Source organism: Lasioglossum baleicum, chromosome 7 (genome assembly GCF_051020765.1).
Source record: "Lasioglossum baleicum chromosome 7, iyLasBale1, whole genome shotgun sequence".
Lineage (NCBI taxonomy): Eukaryota > Metazoa > Arthropoda > Insecta > Hymenoptera > Halictidae > Lasioglossum > Lasioglossum baleicum.
Genome location: NC_134935.1, coordinates 1,625,918 through 1,648,833, shown reverse-complemented (window position 1 = coordinate 1,648,833; position 22,916 = coordinate 1,625,918). Strand labels below are relative to the sequence as shown.

At 39.5% G+C, this 22,916-nt stretch overlaps 2 protein-coding genes and 1 long non-coding RNA gene across 14 annotated transcripts in view; 2 read left to right on the top strand and 1 right to left on the bottom strand.

Moving 5' to 3' along the window:
• Window positions 1–22,916, top strand: part of LOC143210603 (uncharacterized) — a 226,339-nt gene that overhangs the window by 21,674 nt on the left and 181,749 nt on the right. The gene's annotated exons all lie outside the window — the stretch shown is intronic.
• Window positions 1–22,916, bottom strand: part of Rab3gap1 (RAB3 GTPase activating protein subunit 1) — a 147,630-nt gene that overhangs the window by 2,907 nt on the left and 121,807 nt on the right. For 8 of the 9 annotated variants that reach the window (XM_076427588.1, XM_076427590.1, XM_076427591.1 and 5 more), the window contains exons 9-16: window positions 20,986–21,136; window positions 20,703–20,883; window positions 15,365–15,464; window positions 14,957–15,276; window positions 12,150–12,353; window positions 1,179–12,066; window positions 912–1,030; window positions 27–541 (exon numbers count right to left, since the gene is read on the bottom strand). In XM_076427588.1, coding sequence (XP_076283703.1) covers window positions 11,839–12,066; window positions 12,150–12,353; window positions 14,957–15,276; window positions 15,365–15,464; window positions 20,703–20,883; window positions 20,986–21,136 — 1,184 coding nt within the window. In that variant the 3' untranslated portion in view covers window positions 27–541; window positions 912–1,030; window positions 1,179–11,838. The remainder of the gene's footprint in view (window positions 1–26; window positions 542–911; window positions 1,031–1,178; window positions 12,067–12,149; window positions 12,354–14,956; window positions 15,277–15,364; window positions 15,465–20,702; window positions 20,884–20,985; window positions 21,137–22,916) is intronic. The other variant, XM_076427584.1, reaches the window with a different exon arrangement.
• Tango6 (transport and golgi organization 6) lies at window positions 2,375–8,686 on the top strand. Of its 4 annotated transcripts, none has more exons than XM_076427582.1 (8): window positions 2,375–2,819; window positions 2,895–3,021; window positions 3,326–3,557; window positions 3,650–4,162; window positions 4,245–5,450; window positions 5,531–5,735; window positions 8,157–8,328; window positions 8,390–8,525. In XM_076427582.1, the coding sequence occupies exons 1-8, from the start codon at window positions 2,750–2,752 to the stop codon at window positions 8,391–8,393; spliced, it is 2,529 nt and encodes an 842-aa protein (XP_076283697.1). In that variant the 5' UTR covers window positions 2,375–2,749; the 3' UTR covers window positions 8,394–8,525. The 4 variants fall into 4 exon arrangements, 3 of the variants coding, with proteins under 3 accessions (XP_076283697.1, XP_076283696.1, XP_076283695.1); XM_076427581.1 differs by having other exon boundaries at window positions 2,662–2,819; window positions 2,898–3,021; window positions 8,157–8,308; window positions 8,390–8,686; XM_076427580.1 differs by having other exon boundaries at window positions 2,665–2,819; window positions 8,157–8,308; window positions 8,390–8,686.

Sequence of the window (22,916 nt, the reverse complement as noted above, 5' to 3'; positions counted from 1 at the left end):
TCAAAAGGATTTCGCTTTTGTCTTACTATGATTGATAGAAGTACAAGATGGCCTGAAGCTACACCCATTCCAGATACTTCTGCAGATACGGTGGTTAATGCATTCTTTGCTACGTGGGTCGCAAGATTTAGAGCACCAGCTGTTATTACTACTGATAGAGGAGCTCAATTTGAGTCACTACTTTTTCAAGCATTAATAAAACTTATTGGTAGTCAAAGGATTAGGACAACGGCTTATCACCCTCAATCTAATGGAATAATTGAACGTTGGCATCGTTCTCTCAAATCGGCAATTAAGTGTCATAATTCCTCTAATTGGGTAGATGTTCTTCCTATGGTTCTTCTAGGTCTCCGAATCAGTTATAAAGATGATATCAAGGCCTCTGCTGCAGAGATGGTTTTCGGTACAACATTACGGATTCCAGGAGAATTTTTTGCAGCTGAAGATCCTATTGGGTGTCCTCAAATTTTTCTTGAAAAGTTGCGGGAACATATTCGAGCAATTCGTCCAACACCTACATCTCATCACGCTTCACGAAAACCTTTTGTATACAAGGAATTAGAAGATTGTACATATGTTTTTGTTAGAGTAGACAAACTTAAAACATCTCTTGAACTTCCATATGAAGGTCCTTATCAGATTATAGAAAGATTAACAGATTTTCTGTATAAAATTAATTATAAAGGTGTTCCTACCACCATTAACATAGATAGATTAAAACCAGCTTTTTTAGAAAATGTTCTAGAAGTTCAAGAATGTTCTAAATTCGATGATAATATCATTTTAGATTTCTTTAAGATTAATGGAAAATGTAAACCTAAACGTAGAGTCAGATTCATAACCTAAAAGTTATAAGTTTATTTACTCAACTATTAGGGGGGAGTAAATGTGGCGACTGTAGCGACACTCACCAATGTGAAGTTAGCGTTGTGAAGTTGGCGTTAAATTCAAATGTTTAAATTAGTTATTTTCTTGTCATTGACAAAATACAATTTGTTTAATCAATAGTTTGCCATCAATGAAGTTGGATCTAAAAATATTGTGATCAAAGAATTTAATTCTATTAAAGTTTTGTTAATAAACTTCATCTTAATTTATTTATTGGAATCTCTAATATAATTCACTAGAGATCTACCAAATACCCTCGATTTGTAACTAGAAAATACCTAGAATCTTACTAGATTTTGGGTCGAAAATATGGGTTTGCGTCCAGACGTTGATTGACCTTATTAGAACAAATTGTGGGCTGTGTGAGGGCTCATTCGAAAGAGGAAGGTTAGACGCAGCGCGCTTTTCTCACGAGGTTAAATACTGCCAGCCCCTGTGTTATTCCGCGGGATCAGTAAGTGGGCGCGAGTGGGCGCGGGGATAACGTGAAAGTTACAGTGATCTGATATACCACATCGCTAAAAGTTCTAAATAGTGCTAAAATAGTGCCAAAACATCGTCTGAAATATGGCGGAGAATGTAACATTTAATAATAATCGATATGGTTTCGTAATAATTCCCATTCACACCGATGCATCGCGACGAGAATCTCCTCAGTGGTCTTCTTTACCGACAAAATGCCGTCGTTGGCCTTCTGTTTCTCTGGATGGAGCTAAAATATATCCTAGAGGGCGTAAGAAATACCGAAAAATTCGAGTCCCGCCAACTCCCATAAGGCTGGCAGTCTTTAATAGTATCTCGTCAGTGACTAGGTCCATGCCAGCCTTATGGGAGTTGGCGAGCCCGAATTTTTCGGTGTTTCTTACGCCCTCTAGGATATATTCTGGCTCCATCCAGAGAAACAGAAGGCCAACGACGGCATTTTGTCGGTGAAGAAGACCACTGAGGAGATTCTCGTCGCGATGCATCGGCGAGAATGCGAATTATCACGAAACTATATCGATTATTATTAAATGTTACATTCTCCGCCATATTTCAGACGATGTTTTGGCATTATTGTGGCACTATTTCGAATTTTTAGCGACGTGGTATATCAGATCACTGTAACTTTCACGTTATCCCCGCGCCCGTTGCGCCCGGTTACCGGGCTCGCTGAATAGCACAGGGGCTGGCAGTCTTTAATAGTATCTCGTCGGTGCCATGCCTATCAGTGATAGGCTATCACCAAATGTATTTTTGTGGCCATCTTTGCTGAGGCCACATGGCCTCTTTTTCTTGTCATTTCCTGTATTACCAACTCAGTTTTCCCAGGCAGGATCTCGTCGGGGCTGCTGACAGCTAAAATAGGCTGACTGTCAGCCGCTGACAGCTTTCTTACAACTTTTAGTATTTTCTCTACAATTCCAGCCAAATGCAATTTTAGAAAAAATTTCTTTTGACATCCTGTAGTAAACTAATTGCTCTGGCAATATAATATATATCTCGTCGGTGCTGTAACGTGGAAAGTAGCAAAAATACGCGCTGTGCATTATACGGCAGTAACAGTAAATTGGCAACTATGCGACGAATATTTTCGAATGCGTTTTGGCAACTACGCGATCGATATCTGAAATTCTACGTAATTCCTAAACTCACCACTCTAAATTGTAGAGGGCATACGAAAACCTCTGTTTTTTTTTGCACAGTCGGTAATGCATAGCGTGGACACGAAGTCCCATAAGATGATAGGTCTATCCTGGTCTATCCTTATATCTCGTCGGTGCTCATATCCTCTTTGGCGCTGCGCTTCACTCAGCTCTATAACGATGAATAAAATGTACGATTATATCTGATTATATTCTTTCGAATTGACAAACAGTCTATGATGAGAAAAAGTATGGACTATTACGAAATATTGAATTGTCTAATAACTGTCGGCAAAATAAGTAATGGTATAAATACATTTTTACGTATAAAATGATTGTTACATTTTTTAGACGGCTCTATAAATGTTATCTCTTTTCTAGTAGAGATCGAAAATTTCGACGATAGATTACAGCGAATTTTGCAGAAAACACTATCAAATTTAATAAATGTTGACGAACAATTTATGACAGAAGATAATGAAAGTGAGAATGAATCTCCCGATATCAGGTAGCACATAACATTACCTATACTTAACTTTTTGAGGTTTGAATGATTTTTTTGAAAGAAAATAAATATTTCGGAAATCACAAATGAATAGTATAACTTTATATTAACATGTTTGTTGCCATAGATGATCTTTGTTACTTAATTTATCGTTGTCTTGTGTATCACAGATGACATTAGTTATTTAGTAGAAGTTCCATCATTATTTCCTGATAATAACATTTAATATTGATCTCATTGGCAGCAAATGTGTTAATGCGTATTATTGGCAATTAATGATAAATCTTGATATTTTCTACGTTTTTAGATATCAGTATATACGCACGATCGTGTATACATTACAAAATTTAAGAACACCTGTAAGAGCAAATGCGACATCCGTATTTACCGTCGAGCAGTTTCGTGATGTGAAAGTAGCCATAGAATTGGTAACTGCAATGGGAATTATACCTGGTCTTTTACCAGGTGTTGGCCTGGATATGGCTAAATTATGTCCTAGAGCTTTGCAAATATGCAAAGAAAATCTAACAGATATACAAGTATGAAAATTAGACAATAAGCTCTTCTAAGTTTTACATTTTTGTTAATTAAATTCATAATTTTCATAGAAGATTATATTTCTTCGTTTCAGAGGTACAAAAGACAAACTTTTACAGTTCTTTCTCTCATGGACTTGTATAATGAAACTATATTTCGTCCAGCAATAATTGCTCAAATAGGTCCGTTACTAGCAGCGCTTCTACAATTGGGATACGCTCCATTGGTGAAACCAACCGATACCAATGAAAATAATGGAACATTTAGAATGACAACAGAATTATATGAGAAATTAAAAAAAGATCAGGAGAAGTTTGTTTCTTTACTACATTGGTTATTAAATCTCTGTCCTATGTCAACAAGTATGAAAGATTTTATGATAATTCTTGGCATTAAAGGAGCTCCTAAATGGCTTCAGAGAGAAACTCGTAGACATTTAGTTGAACAAATTATGCAGCCGAATGGAGTTATTGCAATTATAGCAGCTGTATGCGAAGACACATTAGATCTCGGGGAACACTGGAATAAACTGGATACTGTTTCTAGATTAATAGCTACCTCGCATGGAAAGAATCCGGATGAATATTATGGAGCTGTATGCCCACAAGTAAGTAGATTTTGCAAGCATTTATTATAATAGTAATACATGGTGCTATATCAAATTCATACAAACCATTTATTTGTTTCAGATATTAGATCTTATAGCATCCAAACATCTAAATCACTCGTCAACAATAGCAAATTGTTGCATCACAGCGCTTTATAACTATAATCCAGATGTATGTGTTAAAAACATTGTAGAAAAGATGTGTAGCCCTTTGCTTGTGCATTCCGAAGAAGGACAGGACAGAATTATAAGCGAGAATGAAGTGGAGGAATGTGTAGAAAATCTGATGAAATGTTTCATAATAACAGAAGCAAAATTTAAACATTTACCTAGTCGAGTTCTAACACGGATAGTTATTCCACTATTTTGCATATACAATGATACCCGGTTAAGCGTTTGTATATTGAAATCTAAAATTAAACAGCTCCTATTGAGATTTTTAAACGAAGAACCACAAAAGAATCAGCTTTTTGCTGAAATTCTTGGACACAAATCAACTCAACATTTTGGACACCATGTAATATCAAAATTCGGACCAACGGGTGGCATCGAAATTATCAGAACTGATGAAACTTTAACTTATGAACCGTTTGCGGACACTTTGCTAGATTTAACATCAACTAGCAATCAAATATCAGCCGCACTATTTTTATATTTGTTGCAGTTCTTATCAGAGTTGATGAAGTTAGACAATGAGAATGGAACTGAAACTTTATTAGAAACCGAAAATGATGCAATAGAAAAAATTCAGAAACAGTTGCTATCTGTCAAGCTCCTATTAAGTTTGTCCAATATGTCTGCCGTGCAAGAAGCGCAAATAGAAAATCCGGAGACAATTGTTTCTTTTATGAAATCATTGTTTATCGAATACATCAAGGAAAGGCAAATATTGCCGGAGAAAGATGATTGTGAGATTCTGTATGTCAGTTTGATGTTGATCAAAATGATTTTGAGCGAAAGGAAAAAACCTCTCAATTCGCCGGTATTTAACGAATTTAAATTATTTTTAAAAGACCGTTGCACCGTTCCAAACATTCCAACGCAGTTATTATTATTAATGAAAGAAATCATCGAACTTGTTGAAAATCAAGGTGAATCGGAATGGAAACGGTATCAAGATTTGTCACTGGAACGTAAGACGACCAAAAAATTTGAGGATGCGCTTAGAGACCTTACCGATCCGATACTTCCTGTACGTGCACATGGTCTGATAGTTCTTACTAAATTGATTGAAACTGGAGATCCTTGTGCTACGGCCAGGAAGACAATTGTTCTTCAAATATTTCAAGTTGGTAAATGTAATTTATTTATTTAATTTCTCAAATGTTAACGCTGCAGGTTCTGTATTGCATATTTTCTCTGCTTTAGGAAAATTTGAAACACGAAGACTCGTTTATATATCTGGCAGCCATCAATGGATTATGCGCTTTAGCTACGTCGTGTCCACAAGTAGTTATAGAGACATTAGTACACGAGTACATTGACATGCCACGGCGTATTTCAACAAATGAAATTACCGTGGAAACGAGAACCAAACTGGGGGAGATACTTGTCAAAGTAACACGAGGATTAGGTATATAGTCGGCGATCGATTTCATTTATACAATTACCTAGTAAGCAAAAATGCTAGATTCTGGCCATGGCACATAAGCTCGCGGGGCTCGCATTCTGCCCTCGGCACTAGTTCCAAAAAATTCTTTTTTGCATAAAGACGTTGTAATCAATGCAACTGTAAAGAAAATGGTACGGCAAGGGGTTAAGAGAGAAGAGGTAATATTCAATTTAGTTTCTATCTGTTGCAATCGATGCAAAACGTAAAACGGTCCCTAAAACTAGGGACCATGCTGTCCTCTTAAAATGGACCAAGCGGCCAAGATTGTGCTGTGGGCAGCTTGTGCCATGCCGGGCTGGTGCCGAGGGCAGAATACGAGCTCACGAGAGCTTAGCTGCCATGGCCAGAATCGAGCCATCGTGTGCTGTGTGCTCTGACGAGGAGACCTCGGGTATCGAGAACGCCGGATCGCAACGAGTTTTTCTGTGGACATAGCTTACGCACGCTTATCAACTATCCAATTGGTTTTAGCTGCCAACGCGAACCCGTTTTCGAGAAAATCGATGGCCGAGCGGGTTGAGCGAATGTCTCCCACGAGATTGGTCGGGGTTCGTTTCCCGTGTCGGTATTTTTTTAAATATTTTTTTTCACTTCCATTTTTATTTTTCTACGTGCTCTTCAATTTTTCAAATTTCAATTTCAACTCTTTGATTTCAACTTCAATTTTTCAATTTCCATTTCAATTCTATTTGAACTTCGACTTCAATTTCCATTTCAACTTCAACTCGTCAATATCAACTTCAATTCTCAATTTCAAATCTTCAATTTTTCAAATTTCGATTTCAACATCAAGTTCAAGTTCCATTTCTACTCTTGTATTTCAACTTCAACTCTTCAATCTCAACTTCGACATGAATTTCCATTTCAACTTCGACTTCAACTTCAATTTGCATTTTAACTTCGATTTTCATTTCAACTTCAATTTTTCAATTTCATCTTCGACTTCAATTTCCATTTCAACTCTTCAATTTCAACTACGACTTCAATTTCCATTTCAACCTCGATTTCAACTTCAATTTACATTTCAACTTTGAAATTCAATTTTGAAATTGACGAGTTGAAGTTGAAATCGAAGAGTTGAAATGGAAATTTGAAGAGTTGAAATTGAAGTTGAAATCGATGTAGAAATGGAAATTGAAATTCGAAAAATAGAAGAGTTGAATTTGAGGTATTAAATGGAAATTTAATACGAAGTTGAAATTGAAAAATTGAAGTTGAAATGATGATTGAAGTGATGTTGAAATTGAAATTTAAAAAATTGAAGAGAATGTAGAAAAATAAAAAAGAAATTGAAAAAAATATATTTATAAAAAATGCCGACACGGGACACGACCGCGACCAATCTCGTGGTAGATATTCGCTCAACCCGCTCGGCCACCGACTGCAATGACAAGAGGTTTTCACTCATGGAATATAACGCGCATGTCGCATTTCAAAATCGATTTTCTCGAAAACGGGTTCGCGTTGGCGGCTAAAACCAATTGGATAGTTGATGAGGGTGCGTAAGCTATGTCCACAGAAAAACTCGTTGCGATCCGGCGTTCTCGATACGCGAGGTCTCCTCGTGAGGTGCTTGGAGCGACGTTCGACCAGTATAATGCCCGTTACCTGCCTTCGGCACGCTGGACTCGATTTCTGCTACGGCAGGCCTGGTTTTAGGCGCGCAGTGAGTCAGTGGGTAGAGCGCGCGACTGCGGACTCCGTGGTCTCGGGTTCGAATCCCGCCGCGCCGCGCCGACACCTCTGGAAATGTTCCGTGTGCCATTTAAAACTGTGGTGCCCAAGACTAGGCGGTTCGAAACCCACCTTAAACTGTAGGTCCCGTCGCTTAATAACCATAGCAGTTGAAGAAGCGACGTAAAACAATCAAACAAAAGGTCTGGTTGACTGGGTTGTTGTGGGGATACAATTGGATAAACCTTTTATTATTTTGAATATGAAAGTTTAACTGGATGCACTTCTATTTACAATGAATTCTTATACTTTTTTCTTTTTATTAAAGTAACCTTCTGGGGGCGAAGCAGTGGAAAAGTTGTAACTTACTGCATTAAATGTTTATTTTAGTAACTAATCATCGAGAAACATGCAATGATATTTTTTTGATTACGGTTTAAGATTTCTCTTGGGTTTTACAATATCTAAATCTAGCAAATTTGATATGTACATCGATGTTTACGTTATAGTATGAAAATGAATGATAAGTTTATATAAAAGAACACAAAGCATTATACATAGTTAACTAGTAGATATATATAATACATAGTATTATGTAGTAGTATATTAATTATGTACAGTAAGCCAGATCAAGGGCTAAAAAGCCATTAGTTTTAAACTGAAACTACTAGTTTACGTTTTATTTTCAATCAATTTCTATATCGATAGGTGAAATGGCAACAGCGTACAAAAATATTTTAGTAAATGGATTTTTGTGTGCGACGCGAGATTCAGATTCCCTGGTACGAGCTTCCAGCCTTTCCTGTTTAGGTGAATTGTGCAAAGTATTGGGTTATCGACTTGGAGATATCGTGATCGAGGTTCGTTCACCATTTACCAGGTATTAGCTTATTATTCTTAAGTTAATTAGACTTAAATGTGATTTACACCTGTGACTTCAGGTGATCTATTGTATCGGCTGCATAATAAAAACGGACAAAGTTCTCGAATGCCGACGAGCGGCAGTTATGGTTAGTACGTTGCTGCTTCGCGGCCTTGGAAAAGATACATTAACAAGTCTTGGAAAGGATTTGGTCGATTTGTACCGTGGTCTGAAACACTTACGAGACAATGAAGAGGATCCAGTGCTGCGCTTACACGCTCAGCTGTCCCTAGAAGAGTTGGACGAGATTGTTCGAGATTACTTGTTTTCGCCGCCAAAGCTTGAGAAAAGAATATTTCTTTTGGGTGGTTCGTGACAGACGACAAAATTGTCTCATGGGCACAAGTTTCTTTAGTACTTATAACCCTTTATTTTCTATAAAGAATATTTATATCCCACACTTTCCTTGTTAATATACAATTTGTGATATTTCAGTAAATACAGAAAAGAACCAGGTTTGGTTTACAAACATTCGTAGAAGGTTCCTTATTCACTTTGTTCAATTACAAAGGCGTGTAAATGATTAAATCCGAGTTCTAAGAAATATGAGAATTAAAATTACGATGCCATGTGTAAGTTAGGCACTCGTTATATTAAGATACAGTTAAAATTGTAATTCACCGAAACAGTGGAAACGTATAATTAAATGAAAACACGATAAAAATACAGACACACAAATACAGAACTGTTTCTTATTACAGTAAAGTCTAGATCTAAGGCCGTTATTAGACTAGGCCACTGGTGGGCAACTTGGTGGCGCCACCGAATTGAAGAGCTTTTATGAATCGGTAACTGGTGGTACCACCAAGCGTTCATTCCCGCCGTCGATGTAACGCTGTGTCGTGCTCTTATTTATTTTACGATAAATGTGGTGGTAATTTGAACGTCAATTGTTCATGTTTTCGCGAAGCTGGTGGCACAACTTGGTGGCTTTGTCTAATAGGGTACATTCAAATCAATACCCCGGCTGGTGGCGGCGCCACCAAATGTTGCCCGGCCGGTTGCCGATGCCGTTCAGCAGATCGGCAACTATTTTTGGTGGCTCCACCAGTTACCGTAGTCCACGGTGCATTATACAGGTGTGCCGACTTCCCTCAAAAAACTGAGGCAGATGAGTCGTAATTCTCTGGCCGCCGCCAGACGGCGTATGGTCCCAGGTACTGTACATGTGCGAATGAGATTGAATGAGATTGCGCTGCTGAATACACACAATCACACTCATTCGCACACGTACGGTACCTGGGGAACCATGCGCCGTCTGGCGGCGGCCAGAGAATTACGACTCATCTGCCTCCAAATTTCAGCATTACAGAGATGCTAAGTCGGCACACCTGTATAATGCACCGTGCCGTAGTCTAATAGGTTACATTTGTTTCAATGCCCCACGACGTGCTGAGCCACTGGTGGCGCAACCGAGTTGCGCCACCAGTGGCCTAGTCTAATAACAGCCTAAGAAAACGTGAGCTTTAGGATCTAAGAAAATTGCCTATTCCCTCCACTGCGGGACGTACCCCGCGAGGGGCTGAGAAGCTTCAGTTACCTCGATCACCGAGCAGTGTAAAGTGTAAACGGGGTCGGCCAATATATATCTGTGTGAACCACTACTAATCCAATTGCAAAACCTGTTCTTTATTATTTTATAGGACTTTCATCAACTTATTTGTGGTACATTTATGATTAAAATGACACTAAACACGATATAATTTAGACTGTATTTAATGGTCTAATTGACGGTATGCAGTAAGTTTCAAGCGGTCCGGGCTTACACGCGCTGTTCTTTCCTACATTCGGCGCGGTCAGCGAGTTCACAAAAAATAGTAAAACTACGGGATCTAAGAAACAATACGGATCCGAGAGTGTCACTTACAATTAGATCAAGACTTTACTGTAATTCGATAAAAGACTGCTAAATAATCTATGTCCAATATAATTAATTTTCACGCCTTAACTACCCAGTAAGCAAACATGCTCGATTTTGGTCAGTAGGCTGTGCCAGCAGAACAACATGCTTCTGCGTCCGAATAAGTATCGCTTTATGCTGGCACAAGCTGAGGGCAGAATGAAGGCAGCGCCGCTAAGGGGATAGTATACCCTCGATTTGTAACTAGAAAATTACTAGAATCTTACTAGAAAAATGGCTCGAAACATGGGTTTACGCGGTTTCGCTTAATGTCCTTATACGAGCAAATTTTGGGCTGGGTGAGGGCTCATTCGAAAGAGGAAGGTTCACCGCATGGTGCTGTGGTCATGAGGTTAACCAGATTATATTTATATCTAATAATATGAGGGCCCAAAGTAGAGTAAAAATCTAGGCAAAAAACCCGCAGATTTCAATGCATTTTTCTGTCTCTAAAAGCCTTTTTGACTGATGGGATGACCAGAACACCATGCGGTGAACCTTCCTCTTTCGAATGAGCCCTCACCCAGCCCAAAATTTGCTCAAATAAGGACACTAAGTGAAAACTCGCAAACCCATGTTTCGACCCAAAATCTAGTAAGATGGTAGTTCCTCTCTAAATAACTGGCGGATCCAGCCGCCAGCATCCTGGCTTCGTTCTGCCTATGCCCAAAGCCCTGCTCCAACGGTTGGCAGAACAAGTTACAACTGCGCGTACAGACGAACGTCAGAAATGAAATTTTTGGTTATCGGGGTATTCGTGCGACCGTGCTGCCCTCTTAAACGAACGACCTAACCCAGATCGGGCCAGCATAAAGCGATACTTCTGCGTCCGAATAAGTATCGCCGTATGCTGGCAGAGTGTGCTGTCCAAAATAGAGCAGACTCCGTGCATCCTCAGCTTCGAGCGTGTTCTGACAGTTTAATGCTCGCCATCTGCTGGCATCGTACGATTGCAGGCTGTGCTCGATGTCTGCTCGAGGCAGATATCGTCTGTCGTAGCAGAAATCGAGCCCAGCGTGCGGAGGCCACCTAACGGGTATTATACTGGCCGAACGTCGCTCGAAGCTGCTCAAAGCACACGATAGCTTGATTTTGGCCATGGCAGCTAAGCTAACCTAACGTGGTCTTGTATTCTGCCCTCGGCACCAGCCCAGCACAAGCTGTCCTTGGCACAATCCTGGCCGCTCGGTCCCTAGTTTTAGGGACCATTTTACGTTTTGCGTCGATTGCAACAGATAGAAACTAAATTGAATGTTACCTCTTCCCTTTTAACCACTTGCCGTACCATTTTCTTTACAGTTGCATTGATTACAACGTCTTTATGCAAAAAAGAATTTTCTAAAACTAGTGCCGAGGGCAGAATGCGAGCCCACGCGAGCTTACGCGCCACGGCCAGAATCTATAATTTTTGCTTACGGGGTGGGAATCCTCCAACATTCCCGTTCGATTTGTACGTACCAATTGATTTCATCTCGCGGAAGAAATTAAACAAATAAAGAATAAAAAATTATTGAAAATATTTCGGATAATTATGTTGCGTGAAATGAAACTTACAATTAGAACATGGACTATAAAAATATTGTATCCTCAGAAAAGAAACCGGCCAACCGAATATAATCTCGTTTGAGGCAAGTGTACATTCTTTGTGGTTGCGGTGTCGAGGTCGGCGATGGTCTTGGCGTCACAATCCGCAATATGAACTCTTTACACGAAGGTTCAGGGAATGTTTTCAATTTGCCATCTTCGATTCCATCTATTTCTATGTTACTGTTAACGGAAGTCATCACCAAAGCAGCCTGAAACACGGGAGATATTACTACTAATCGCTTTGCAGTTTTAAACAAATCCCATTTAAATTAAAATGAGTTCATTTTGTCACCTTCTGAGCGTCTCTGAACATGGTGGTTATACGCGAGGCAATGTTTCCTCTGGAGCCACCCGGCACTTCAACTTCTTTTCCGCGCATCAACTGAATGATGAACGAAGTAAACTCTTTGGATTCATCGTTTCCCCCTAATTTGTGTTGCAAGGAATTCACTTGGGCAACCAAAGCTTCCACGCCTTCTATATCTCGAATGATTTCCTATTGTATCCAAATGATGTTTAACTATGTATCAGTTGCAATGTCTATATATAAAAAGTTCAGAGTTTTCGAAATCTTTTCTCCAAAATATTGGGGCATACGGAGTTGTTTTTTCGAATGAGTTCAAATTAAATAACTAGTATCTAGTGTACATGTTTTTCTAATGATTATTTATAATCAACCTCCCAGTAAGCTTTATGCTGGTAGGGTGTGCTGTCCAAAATCGAGCAGATTCCAAACATCCTCAGCTTCGAGCAGCGTTCTGCCAGCATAATGCTCACCATCTGCTGGCATTGTACGCTTGCAGACTGTGCTCGATATCTGCTCGAGGCCGGCCTGGCTGACCTGGGTGGTTTTGTTTAAGGGACCATATGTATCGAAGCTATTAAACTATTGTTTTGCTAATGAATTAACATTTGAAAAAGACAATGACAGTTAATTAGATGAGTATTTATAAAATTCTGAAGAGTGAAAAGTTCCATTTGCCAGCCAAGTCCAACATTAGTCAATTTGCATAATGGTCCTGGGTTAGGTAGTAACTAGGGCGGGTCAGTGGCTCAGGTGGTAGAGTATCTGATTCGTAGCAGGAAGGCCAGGGTTCGATTCCCGGGTGTGGCATAAATTTCCAAGGTGGTTTTTTTTCCTGCTACGGGCTCGGTACCTACTGTCGGGGTCATAGGGCAACCAATGGCAACAATTTCCCCTTTATCCGGGGAATCGGTGAACTGTTGGAAGCACAAGTTGGCCATCCCCGCCTCATAAGGGTACCCGCCGCTGCTCTATCTCCCCTGTTTGGGGGATAGAGTAAGGAAAAGGGGGTGGTCAGCGAACAAATGGTACCACTGTGGAAACTGGGCATGGACCCTACTAAAAAATGGAATCAAGAAACGCAAACGGAATTAAGAAACCTTTAAGGGAAAGGCCAGGTGGACGGAGCTAATAGCTGAACACCGACCAGAACCGAGGATGATGGTCACATCTAAACAATCAGCCATACTTTCTAGGATGTGTCAAGCCCACCCAAGAAGGAAGATCTCGATGAACCTGATATCAAATCTCTCAGGAGACAGATTTCGGCGAAGTTGGTGAACCCTTCCTTCTCAACCCCAGCGCGAAGTAGACTCGGCAAGAGAAGACCGTATGGAATTGATATCTCGGCCCAGCCGTGATTTCGATAAAGTCGGATCGGATCCCAAGTAGCAGTAACTTCCTCCCAATGGTCAAACAATACGCGGTCCCTTGCATCTTGAACTCCCAATAGACTCACAGCACAGGCGGAGGGATTAGCCCTAGGGGAGGGTGTGGGCAGGTTTCTGGACTATCCGGAAACAGAGTAGGGACGGGCTTCAAAAACTTGACACATTCGACATGAAAATTATGGTGAAGTGGGGGGAGTCTGAAAGGGCAGGCGAGACACCCTGCAGGTCTGAAGGTGAGGGGGCCCGACGTTCACACCGAGCCGTAAAACAGCTCAAAAACTGACAAAAAATTAGGTAGCATGGCCCGCTCATCAATGATGACCGACCCGTCTAGTAAGTCGACGACTCTGAAAATGGCCCCCGGGCCGAATAAAACAGAGGGGACAGCTGAAAAACGTGGATACCTGCAACCCGCAAAAGGGCCGAGTGCCGGCAGCGCCAATTGTGATACTGGTGATGAAAGATCCGGTGTGTCTTAAGGAAGCGAGGGGCGGCCGACTCGCCCTTCCCCGGCAAACGCACTTACTACTACTACTACTACTAGGTAGTAACTAGGCGTGGGCGGGTACCCGAGCCTCGGGTCGGGTCGGGGTCCCAAAAGTTTGCAATATTCGGGTACCCGATGGTGTTTTAGAGTTACTTAAATCGAAATATCTCGTCAACTACTAACTTTTCGACATACATAGGTTAGTACTTTTTTTATAACGAATGTCCAGCTGCATCGATTGATGTATTACAAAATACCTCATTCCATATAAAAAAATATCGATGACCTTGAAATCTTGTAAAAAAAGACCTTGAAAATTTTTCCCTTACGCCGTTACACGTGGCCCTTCAAACAGTTTAACTTTGTCCTGAAGTATTGATGTACAACGAAAAATAACGGAGATATTTACGTGTTCTGTTTCTTCGGACTCCAGGGTGAGGACGGCAGGGTGAGTCCGAAGAAACAGAACACCTCTAAATATCTCCGTTACTTTTCGTTTTACAAAAAAACTTATTAGGACAAAGTTACACCGTTTGAAGGGCCATATGTAACGGTGTAAGGGAAAAAATTTTCAAGGTAATTTTTTTTTACAAGATTTCAAGGTCATCGATGTTTTTTTATATGGAATGAGGTATTTTTTAATATATCAATCGATGCAGCTGGATATTCGTTACAAAAAAGTACTAACCTATGTATGTCGAGAAGTTAGTAGTTTACGAGATATTTCGATTTAAGTAACTCTAAAACACCATCGGGTACCCGAATATTGCAAACTTTCGGGACCCCGACCCGACCCGACTACCATTTCGGGTACCCGAAGTTTATAAACTTTCGGGATCCCGACCCGATCATCTCCCGACCCGACCCGAGGCTCCGGTACCCGCACACCCCTAGTAGTAACTGCTTCTAGAGCTCACCTCGTATATATGTAGCTTTTGGTGAATAGGCTTTGTAGCATACTGTAGTTTATTCAGAATGCTGTGCGTGACATCAGGTAAATTCGGCAAAGCATCTTGCTTCTGTTGACTGAGTGTATAGAGCGCCGCATGAGTCAACGATGGCAAAAGAAGCTGAGCAACTTGACCCAGCCGTTTCGAGCTCAGGAAGCACAACGCTTTTTCCGCTTCTCTAGTGTCGTCGAACAATCTTTTTTGCCGATGAGCGGGGACAGGTTGTGCCGAACTCCAGGTAGAGGACCAAGGATTATTCGGTATCAGCATTCTTGCTGACAAGTGTCCTGCATCAAAGTATGTATGTACCATGTACCATTAGTAGTTTGTAAAACTTGAGTTGCTCGCGTACTTTAAAGTGCAAAGTTAGAGGACCTGTAGTTTGACCCCAACTGTTAGTCCCGCCATCTTCGATCCAATCCCTTGGAGAGTACCATCTAATGAAATCTTCCAATACTGCTCCAGGATTTGCTGCCTAGGTTCGTATAATCTCAGTTGGATTAGATTGCTTTTATTTATTTATTAACAAGAAACTTTGGCACCTTCGTACAATGGCGGACAAACGAAAGTTTAAAATTGGAATTTCTGCATATGAGGATCACTAACTTTAGAGTATCTACATATGAGTATCGATGACACTAGACCGTTTTTCAAATGTTGATGACATTCATCTAATCTGGAGCATCCTTGCCACATTACAGTAAGGAGCATAACTGATTCAACACACTTTAAATCAGAATAACTTTTTTATGCTTGGACCAAACGACTTCAATTTCTCTGTAAGGCTAGGAGAATTAGTTTAGCAAATGACGTCTAAAAAATATTTTGGAAAAACGCATTTGATCGGAACTGCGAAAAAAAATTAGTAAAAATTGATTTTTACTACTTTTTTAGAGGGGCCAACAACGAAAATTTAAAAGATGTGTGTTTGGTAACCTCGTATAAATAATATACGTTCTGAAAATTTCATTGAAATTGATTAATTGGTTACGAGCTTCTTAGAAACAGTGGAAATCTGATAGCAAGAAGCTCTTCAGGGTAATTAGTAGTTGATAAACACGATTCTGTACGAACGCATAGGTGAAGCAGGTATATCATAAATGTCTTCCTGTCAACACCGAATCTGTTATTATGTTCTGTATTGCGATACATTTGAATGTATAGCAGCTCAAGGGAATATTTTTGAACATTTTGCTTAACAGAAATAAAACAAAAATGAATCTTACACGTTGAATTTTATTTATTCCTTTTTTCTGGGTTGAAGGTCATTTGTAGGTCATATTGCGTTGCATGGATGAATTCGTTATTTTGTCAGCTACAACATTACGCTAACGAAGACAACATTACGTTAACGTTCCATTTAAAAAAAACATCGATTACCTTGAAATCTCATTAAAAAATGACCTTGAAAATTTTTTCCCTTACACCGTTACATGTGGCCCTTCAAACAGTGTAACTTTGTCCAAACAAGTTTTTTTGTACAACGAAAAGTAACGAAGATATTTAGGTGTTCTGTTTCTTCGGACTCACCCTGTATGATTTATACAAGTTGACCAAACACATCTTTTAAATTTTCGTTATTGGCCCAGCTAAAAAAGTAATAAAAATCAATTTTTACTATTTTTTTCGCAATTCCGACCAAATGCATTTTTTCAAAATATTCTTTAGACGTCATTTACTAAACTAATTCTTCTAGCCTTACAGAGAAATTGAAGTCGTTTGGTCCATTCATAAAAAAGTTATTCTGATTTAAAGTGTGTTGAATCAGTTATGCTCGTTAGTGTATATGACATTAAACTTCTTTCTAGTCGATTCATTTCTTTTCATGCAATGATTTAACTATCCATTTGGTCCAACATGTACAGCGGGCAAAAGTACATTTAAAGTCTTTTGTAGAGTATTAATATTAACATCTACATATAGTAGTACACATTTGTCGATATTTCTCTTCATTTCTGCGAATACCTATATTGAATTTAACTAACTGCATCCGTAATTATACAGGTGAATAAGAATAATAGAATTGATTTGGTTTATCTTTCAGCAAGGTATCCAAAATCATTGAAAGTCTCTTTGAATAATTTTAAATGAGCTGTTACGAGCCAGGGCCGCGAGCAGCACGAGTGGCCGGCGAAGGGTTGTTACCCTAGGAACATGATATCAATTTGTTAGTTAAGGTACGCGGACGAACCCAATGCGAAATTGGGGAGCCGCTGGGATTATAGACAGCGAGGACGAACCTGATGTGAAATCAATAGGGGTGTGCGGGTATCCGAGATTTCGGATACCCGCACACCCCTAGAAATCAAGGAGCTGCTACGAAGGTGAAACTTCGTGAACAAACCCAATGCAAAATTGGAGAGTCACTAGGAACGACGCGACGCGCAGACGAACCCGATGCGAAACCGGGGAGCTGCTAGGAGTAATAATGTAAAATTGGGGAGCCACTAGGTTGAATAAATCTCTGTTTGGACAATTGGAATGTCGCGAACGAACCTGATGCAAAATCAGGGGTTCATAGGATAAGTAAGCCTCGTAACTAGTATAATTTAATTGATAGAATCCGAGCGGTAAGATTGTATCGTGTGCGGACGTTCAATTATACTTGATTAGGATATTGGACAATAATTATGGGTTTAATGAATTTGCGTTAATTATCAAAGAACACAAATATATTCTTAGTATAAGAATTCGTGTTACAATTGTGTAATTGTCGCGAATGGATTGAATTTAGAATAGAAAGAGTTGAGAGAAGATATTACCTAAACTAGGATGCACGGTGTTGACTTGCACTGGCAATGCGGGGGTCTTGGAGCAACCTTATCACTGCCTAATAGATTTTACACCGAACTCGCGGAATCTATACGGTTGCACTTTGATTCGAAGGGGAACTTTAGTCCGATCTCACTGGTAGTTGACTAGCGAGATGCAGCACGACGCGACACGATTCGTGATTACGACAGTCCTCGCCCACGAGAGTAAAAATGCAAGGGTTTATACAGGGTGGGGCGCCACATTTTGCCAGCTCAAATATCTTTGTTGTTTTTAAAGATACGTCAAATGTCTGAAGGACAAAGTTGAATGGTAAAACGGGGCTTATACGATACCAAAAAAATTTTTGTTTTCATGTAATTTTTTCTAGAGATATGAAGGTGACCTTCATTTTTTTTAATGGAATGAGGTATTTTTTAATACATCGATCGATGCAGCTGGACATTCGTTATAAAAAAGTACTAACCTATGTATGTCGAAAAGTTCGTAGTTCAGGAGATATTTCAATTTAAATAACTCTAAAATACCATTACTGTCGCGTGTGTGTGTGCTAAGATGTTACACACAAGTAAGTAAACACTAACGTCTTAGTACGACAGTAATGGTATTTTAGACTTATTTAAATTGAAATATCTCCTGAACTATACTAACTTTTCGACATACATAGGTTAGTACTTTTTTATAGCGAATGTCCAGCTGCATCGATTGATGTATTAAAAAATACCTCATTCCATTAAAAACTAGAGGGGTGTTGTTGCTCGCTCGCTTCGCGAGCTTCGCAAGTAGGGTTGTCGTAGCTCGCTCGCTTTGCGAGCTCGCGAGAGGGTTAGTGGTACGGATGTTATTTGGTGTGTGACTCTCCAAGAGTCACACAAAGAACTTCCCGATTAGTTAGTTGTAGTATATTATTATCATTATTAAGTGTACATTTTAAGATGATTATACGTTTTCAGGGAAATTCAATAGTTTTCTACTTATCAAAATGTTTGCTATATGGCGTCGCATTAAACCAACATCGTAGGCTCGTTGCTCGCTTGGTTCCTTGTTATAGCATACTAATGTTGCAAAATAAATTGTCTTAATTAGTTTTTCGCAAACGATACAACTCATCATTATCCGGGTTTGCAGTATTGATCTTGGTTTTCTTCGATACTGTTAATTTAAATTGTCCCAAAATATATAAATCGCGCTCAATTTTGAAACTCTGCTCAGTGCTACATACAACATTTGTAAAGTTCGCCTTTCTGATTTTTTAAAATCCAGACATACTTTCCCGTATGTTTGTCCCTGACTTTTATGAATCGTAATTGCTTCAGCAGGAACCACTGGAAATTGACTACGTGTGATTTGATATTTTTCCTCACTCGACATATTTACTTGATTCGATATTTTTATTATTGGTGTTAAATTTTGATCAATATTTGCATTTTTCATATAATCACGATAACGAGTTCTTACTTTCACTCCTACTCTGGCCAATTGAAAATCTAACCACAATATAGACGGAATTTTAGTATTTTCTTGAAAAGTAATAAATTTTAATATTCCGCATGTGTGTGCTCCATTAACCAATCCGTTTTCAACATCAATGTTATTAATAATTATCATATAGTTCATATTAATTTTCAATTTAATCTCAGTTAATAATTCGTTTTGAACTGATTGTTTTTTTAAAAATTGTAATATAAATTTTTTTTGTACTTTCATCGATGTTCTTTGAAAATGTATTCTCAGGAGTAGAGATGATTAACTCACTCTTGCATTGGGATAATTTTCGATTATTGTAAGCGGAAACATCATCATAAGGTACAAAAAAAAATTTTTTTTAATTTTTTTTTTAAATTTTAAGAAAATTGAAAAAAAAATTTTTTGTGTAATTACGTTTGTTTCTTCGGTGGAAACTTTCCGTTCTCTCGTATAAATTGCATTGTTGAATGAACTTCTTTCGAAAAAAACTAAAAAACTACTTGACCAAAATGGACCAAAATCTAATCAGCTCTAAGTTACAGCGGGGCACATCGATTGCATCATTCATCATCCTGATCGCGTTGTTACTTTTTCTGAAAACGTTATCAAAAAATTTGATAACATACAAACGGACATACGCACGCACACACACGCACACACACACACACACACACACACACACACACACACACACACACGAACATTTTGCTGAAAATAGTCTAAAATGACTGCAATGAGCCATGAAACGTGAAGATCTGCTAAAAAATCGATTTTCGATTTTCGGGGTCATTACAATTACTTTCCTATAAAATCGGGAAGTTAAAAATGAAGGTCACCTTCATATCTCTAGAAAAAATTACATAAAAACAAAAATTTTTTTAGTATCGTATAAACCCCGTTTTACCATTCAACTTTGTCCTTCAGACATTTGACGTATCTTTAAAAACAGCAAAGATATTTGAGCTGGCAAAATGTGGCGCCCCACCCTGTATAGCCCTGCAATGACGGGTGGTACTTGTCAGTACCCTTCGAGTGAACATTCGTATTTTCTCAACGACCAGTTGGTCGTGCGTATGTTTGGGCCCTAAACTAAACTAAACTAAACAGTTATGTAGATTTATCTAGGGTAGCTCTGTTCGTTTATCTAGGACGGTTCCTGCCAGAGATGATATTGAACAAGTGTTCGTCATCCGTAACAGGACCGACGCTTTCGAGAATCTCAAACATTTACGGGAATCTTGACATAATCGGAAATTTCAAAATTTTCGAGAACTCTTCTCGATCTCGAAAAAAATTCTATACATATATTCTACCCTTCTGTTCTAAATCCCTTAGAAGAATGATTGGATAACTGACTGTATTATCCGAGGAACCTGGATTTATTATATGCGATTTGAAACTGTAAAACGATGGGTAGCGCAAACCTTTTTCTGGGAAATAAATTAATAATATTATAGAAAGTGAAAGATATCACCTTAAAAGATTCCATGTCGGACAGAAGCGAAGCACTCATCAGTCTTGCTCGCATCTCTGAGGCGTACTTATCGGTTCCAAGTTGCATCATTACTTGTGCATCTTCTTCGATCTGATCTTCTGTTTTCGGAACAGGATCTTGTGTAATCGGCAAATAAAGATTATCTCCGGTTTGGATTAGTCTAAAGACAGAGAGAGAGAGAGAGAGAGAGAGAAAAAGGACGGAGTTTTTGTGAAAACAGTTTTCGCGAAAACGAAAGAGAGCATGGCTCTGTAGGTTTTACTTGAGTGAAGGATGTTTGGCCGATCTTCCCGCGGGTTTATTCCATAACAGATACTTTGCTTTCTGTTGCGTCCTTGTCGTCAGATCGTCCTCGTTTGTTGCTTCCTCGCTGGTGCACTCGAAAAACTCCTCTTCTTCCGACTCTGCTGAAGCTAAAGGGCAAAGTAAGCATCGTGTGGTGTAGATTAGTCCATCTATCTAACATTGAATCAGTATAAACGAACGAACGTATTCATTCATTCCCCTCAAGTTCATTTTCTTTTCGATGCGTTCACTGCTACGCGCGTCTCATACAGGTGACGTTATTTTTTATCAAGTTTAGAAACAAAGGGAATTTAGAGAGCATGCGGGAGGATTAAAAAGCCAATTACGTATGTTATGAGCCGAGGGCTGGCGGAAAGACGTGGCCGAGGTTTGTCCGTATGAACGGGATTGTCGTGTACTAGCCGATGTCTGTTTCACCACCGGGTCGCCACTAGGTAGGAATTCGTGAGCCAGCCGATGCTTGTTTCATCATCGGGTGTCACTACGATTTCGGAAAGAGGTAAGGTATTAGGCAGTGCATCTCTCTCTCTCTCTCTCTCTCTCTCTCTCTCTCTCTTAACATGGACACCTTGCGCCGAACTGCCCAAAGCGAGATACTGGCCCCGAAAAAACGGTGAAATTGGTAACACGATTTCCTTCTACTCAATCGTGTAAGGCGGTAAGATTGAACAATGTTGAACTGATGTCGATAATAGATACCGCGAGTGATCTAACGCTCATGAGCGCGTCTTGTCTTGTAAAAATAGGAGCACCGTGTTTACAGATTAGCGGAACGACTTTTGCGGGCGTTGGATCAAACGGACATAAGACGTTAGGCAAATTTAGAACCAGCGTTGTTATCGATGAACACGCATATGAAATTGAATTTCACGTAGTTTCCGATATTTTACTAAAACACGATTTACTTTTAGGCGCAGACTTCTTAAATAAAGTTAAGTTAGTCAGAAACGGACGAGAGATAACGATAGAGAAAATTCGCGAAGACCCTGTCACTGATAAATGGTGTGATGAAAGTATACCGGAAGTTTTTCGGATCGTATGCGAGCGAGAGGAAGTAGATGTAACACATATAGACGATATTGCGATTCGAGAACGAGTCATGAATTTTATTGTCGAGTACGCGCCTAAAAAAATTAAGGAGGTGAACGTAGAAATGAGTATTGTTCTGAAAGACGAGGAACCCGTGTTTCAGAGACCACGACGTTTAGCACCAGCAGAAAAGAGTGCGGTAGACGCACAAATAAGCGATTGGTTACGGGATGGCATTATTCAGCCGTCTCTCTCTGAATACGCGAGTCCCATCGTTCTCGTAAAGAAAAAAGACGGCTGTATGCGTTTGTGCGTAGATTATAGAAAATTAAACCAGAAAATAGTAAGGGACCGTTACCCTTTACCTCTCGTGGAAGACCAGCTGGACGCGTTACAGGGCGCTAAACTGTTCAGTACCCTTGACTTAAGAAATGGATTTTTCCATGTGCCGGTACATAAGGATAGCCGTAAGTTCACATCGTTTGTTGTACCCAATGGTCAGTATGAATTTTTACGCGTTCCTTTCGGTTTATCTAACTCTCCAGCTGTCTTCGTGAGATTCATTAATATGGTTTTCAGAGATCTTTTGCAACAAAAAGTTATTTTGGCCTATATGGATGACATGATCGTACCATCGAGTGACTTAGAAAGCGGAATACAAAAACTGGAACAAGTTTTAGCAGTAGCTAGCGATCACGGTCTGGAAATAAATTGGAAAAATGTTCATGGCTACGCAGTAAAGTCGAATTTTTGGGACACATTGTAGAGAGTGGCTCTGTTCGGCCGTCTGAGGGTAAAGCAGCGGCCGTAGTAAAATTTCCAGTACCGAAGAACGCCAAACAAGTTCAAAGCTTTTCG

Excerpts from the sequence above, each read along its gene's own strand:
- Tango6 (XM_076427580.1), top strand. The coding sequence starts at position 2,750 with ATGATGAGAAAAAGTATGGACTATTACGAAATATTGAATTGTCTAATA. Across the intron at positions 4,163-4,244 it reads ATGGAGCTGTATGCCCACAA|ATATTAGATCTTATAGCATC; the intron begins GTAAGTAGATTT and ends TATTTGTTTCAG. Across the intron at positions 8,309-8,389 it reads TTGGAGATATCGTGATCGAG|GTGATCTATTGTATCGGCTG; the intron begins GTTCGTTCACCA and ends CTGTGACTTCAG.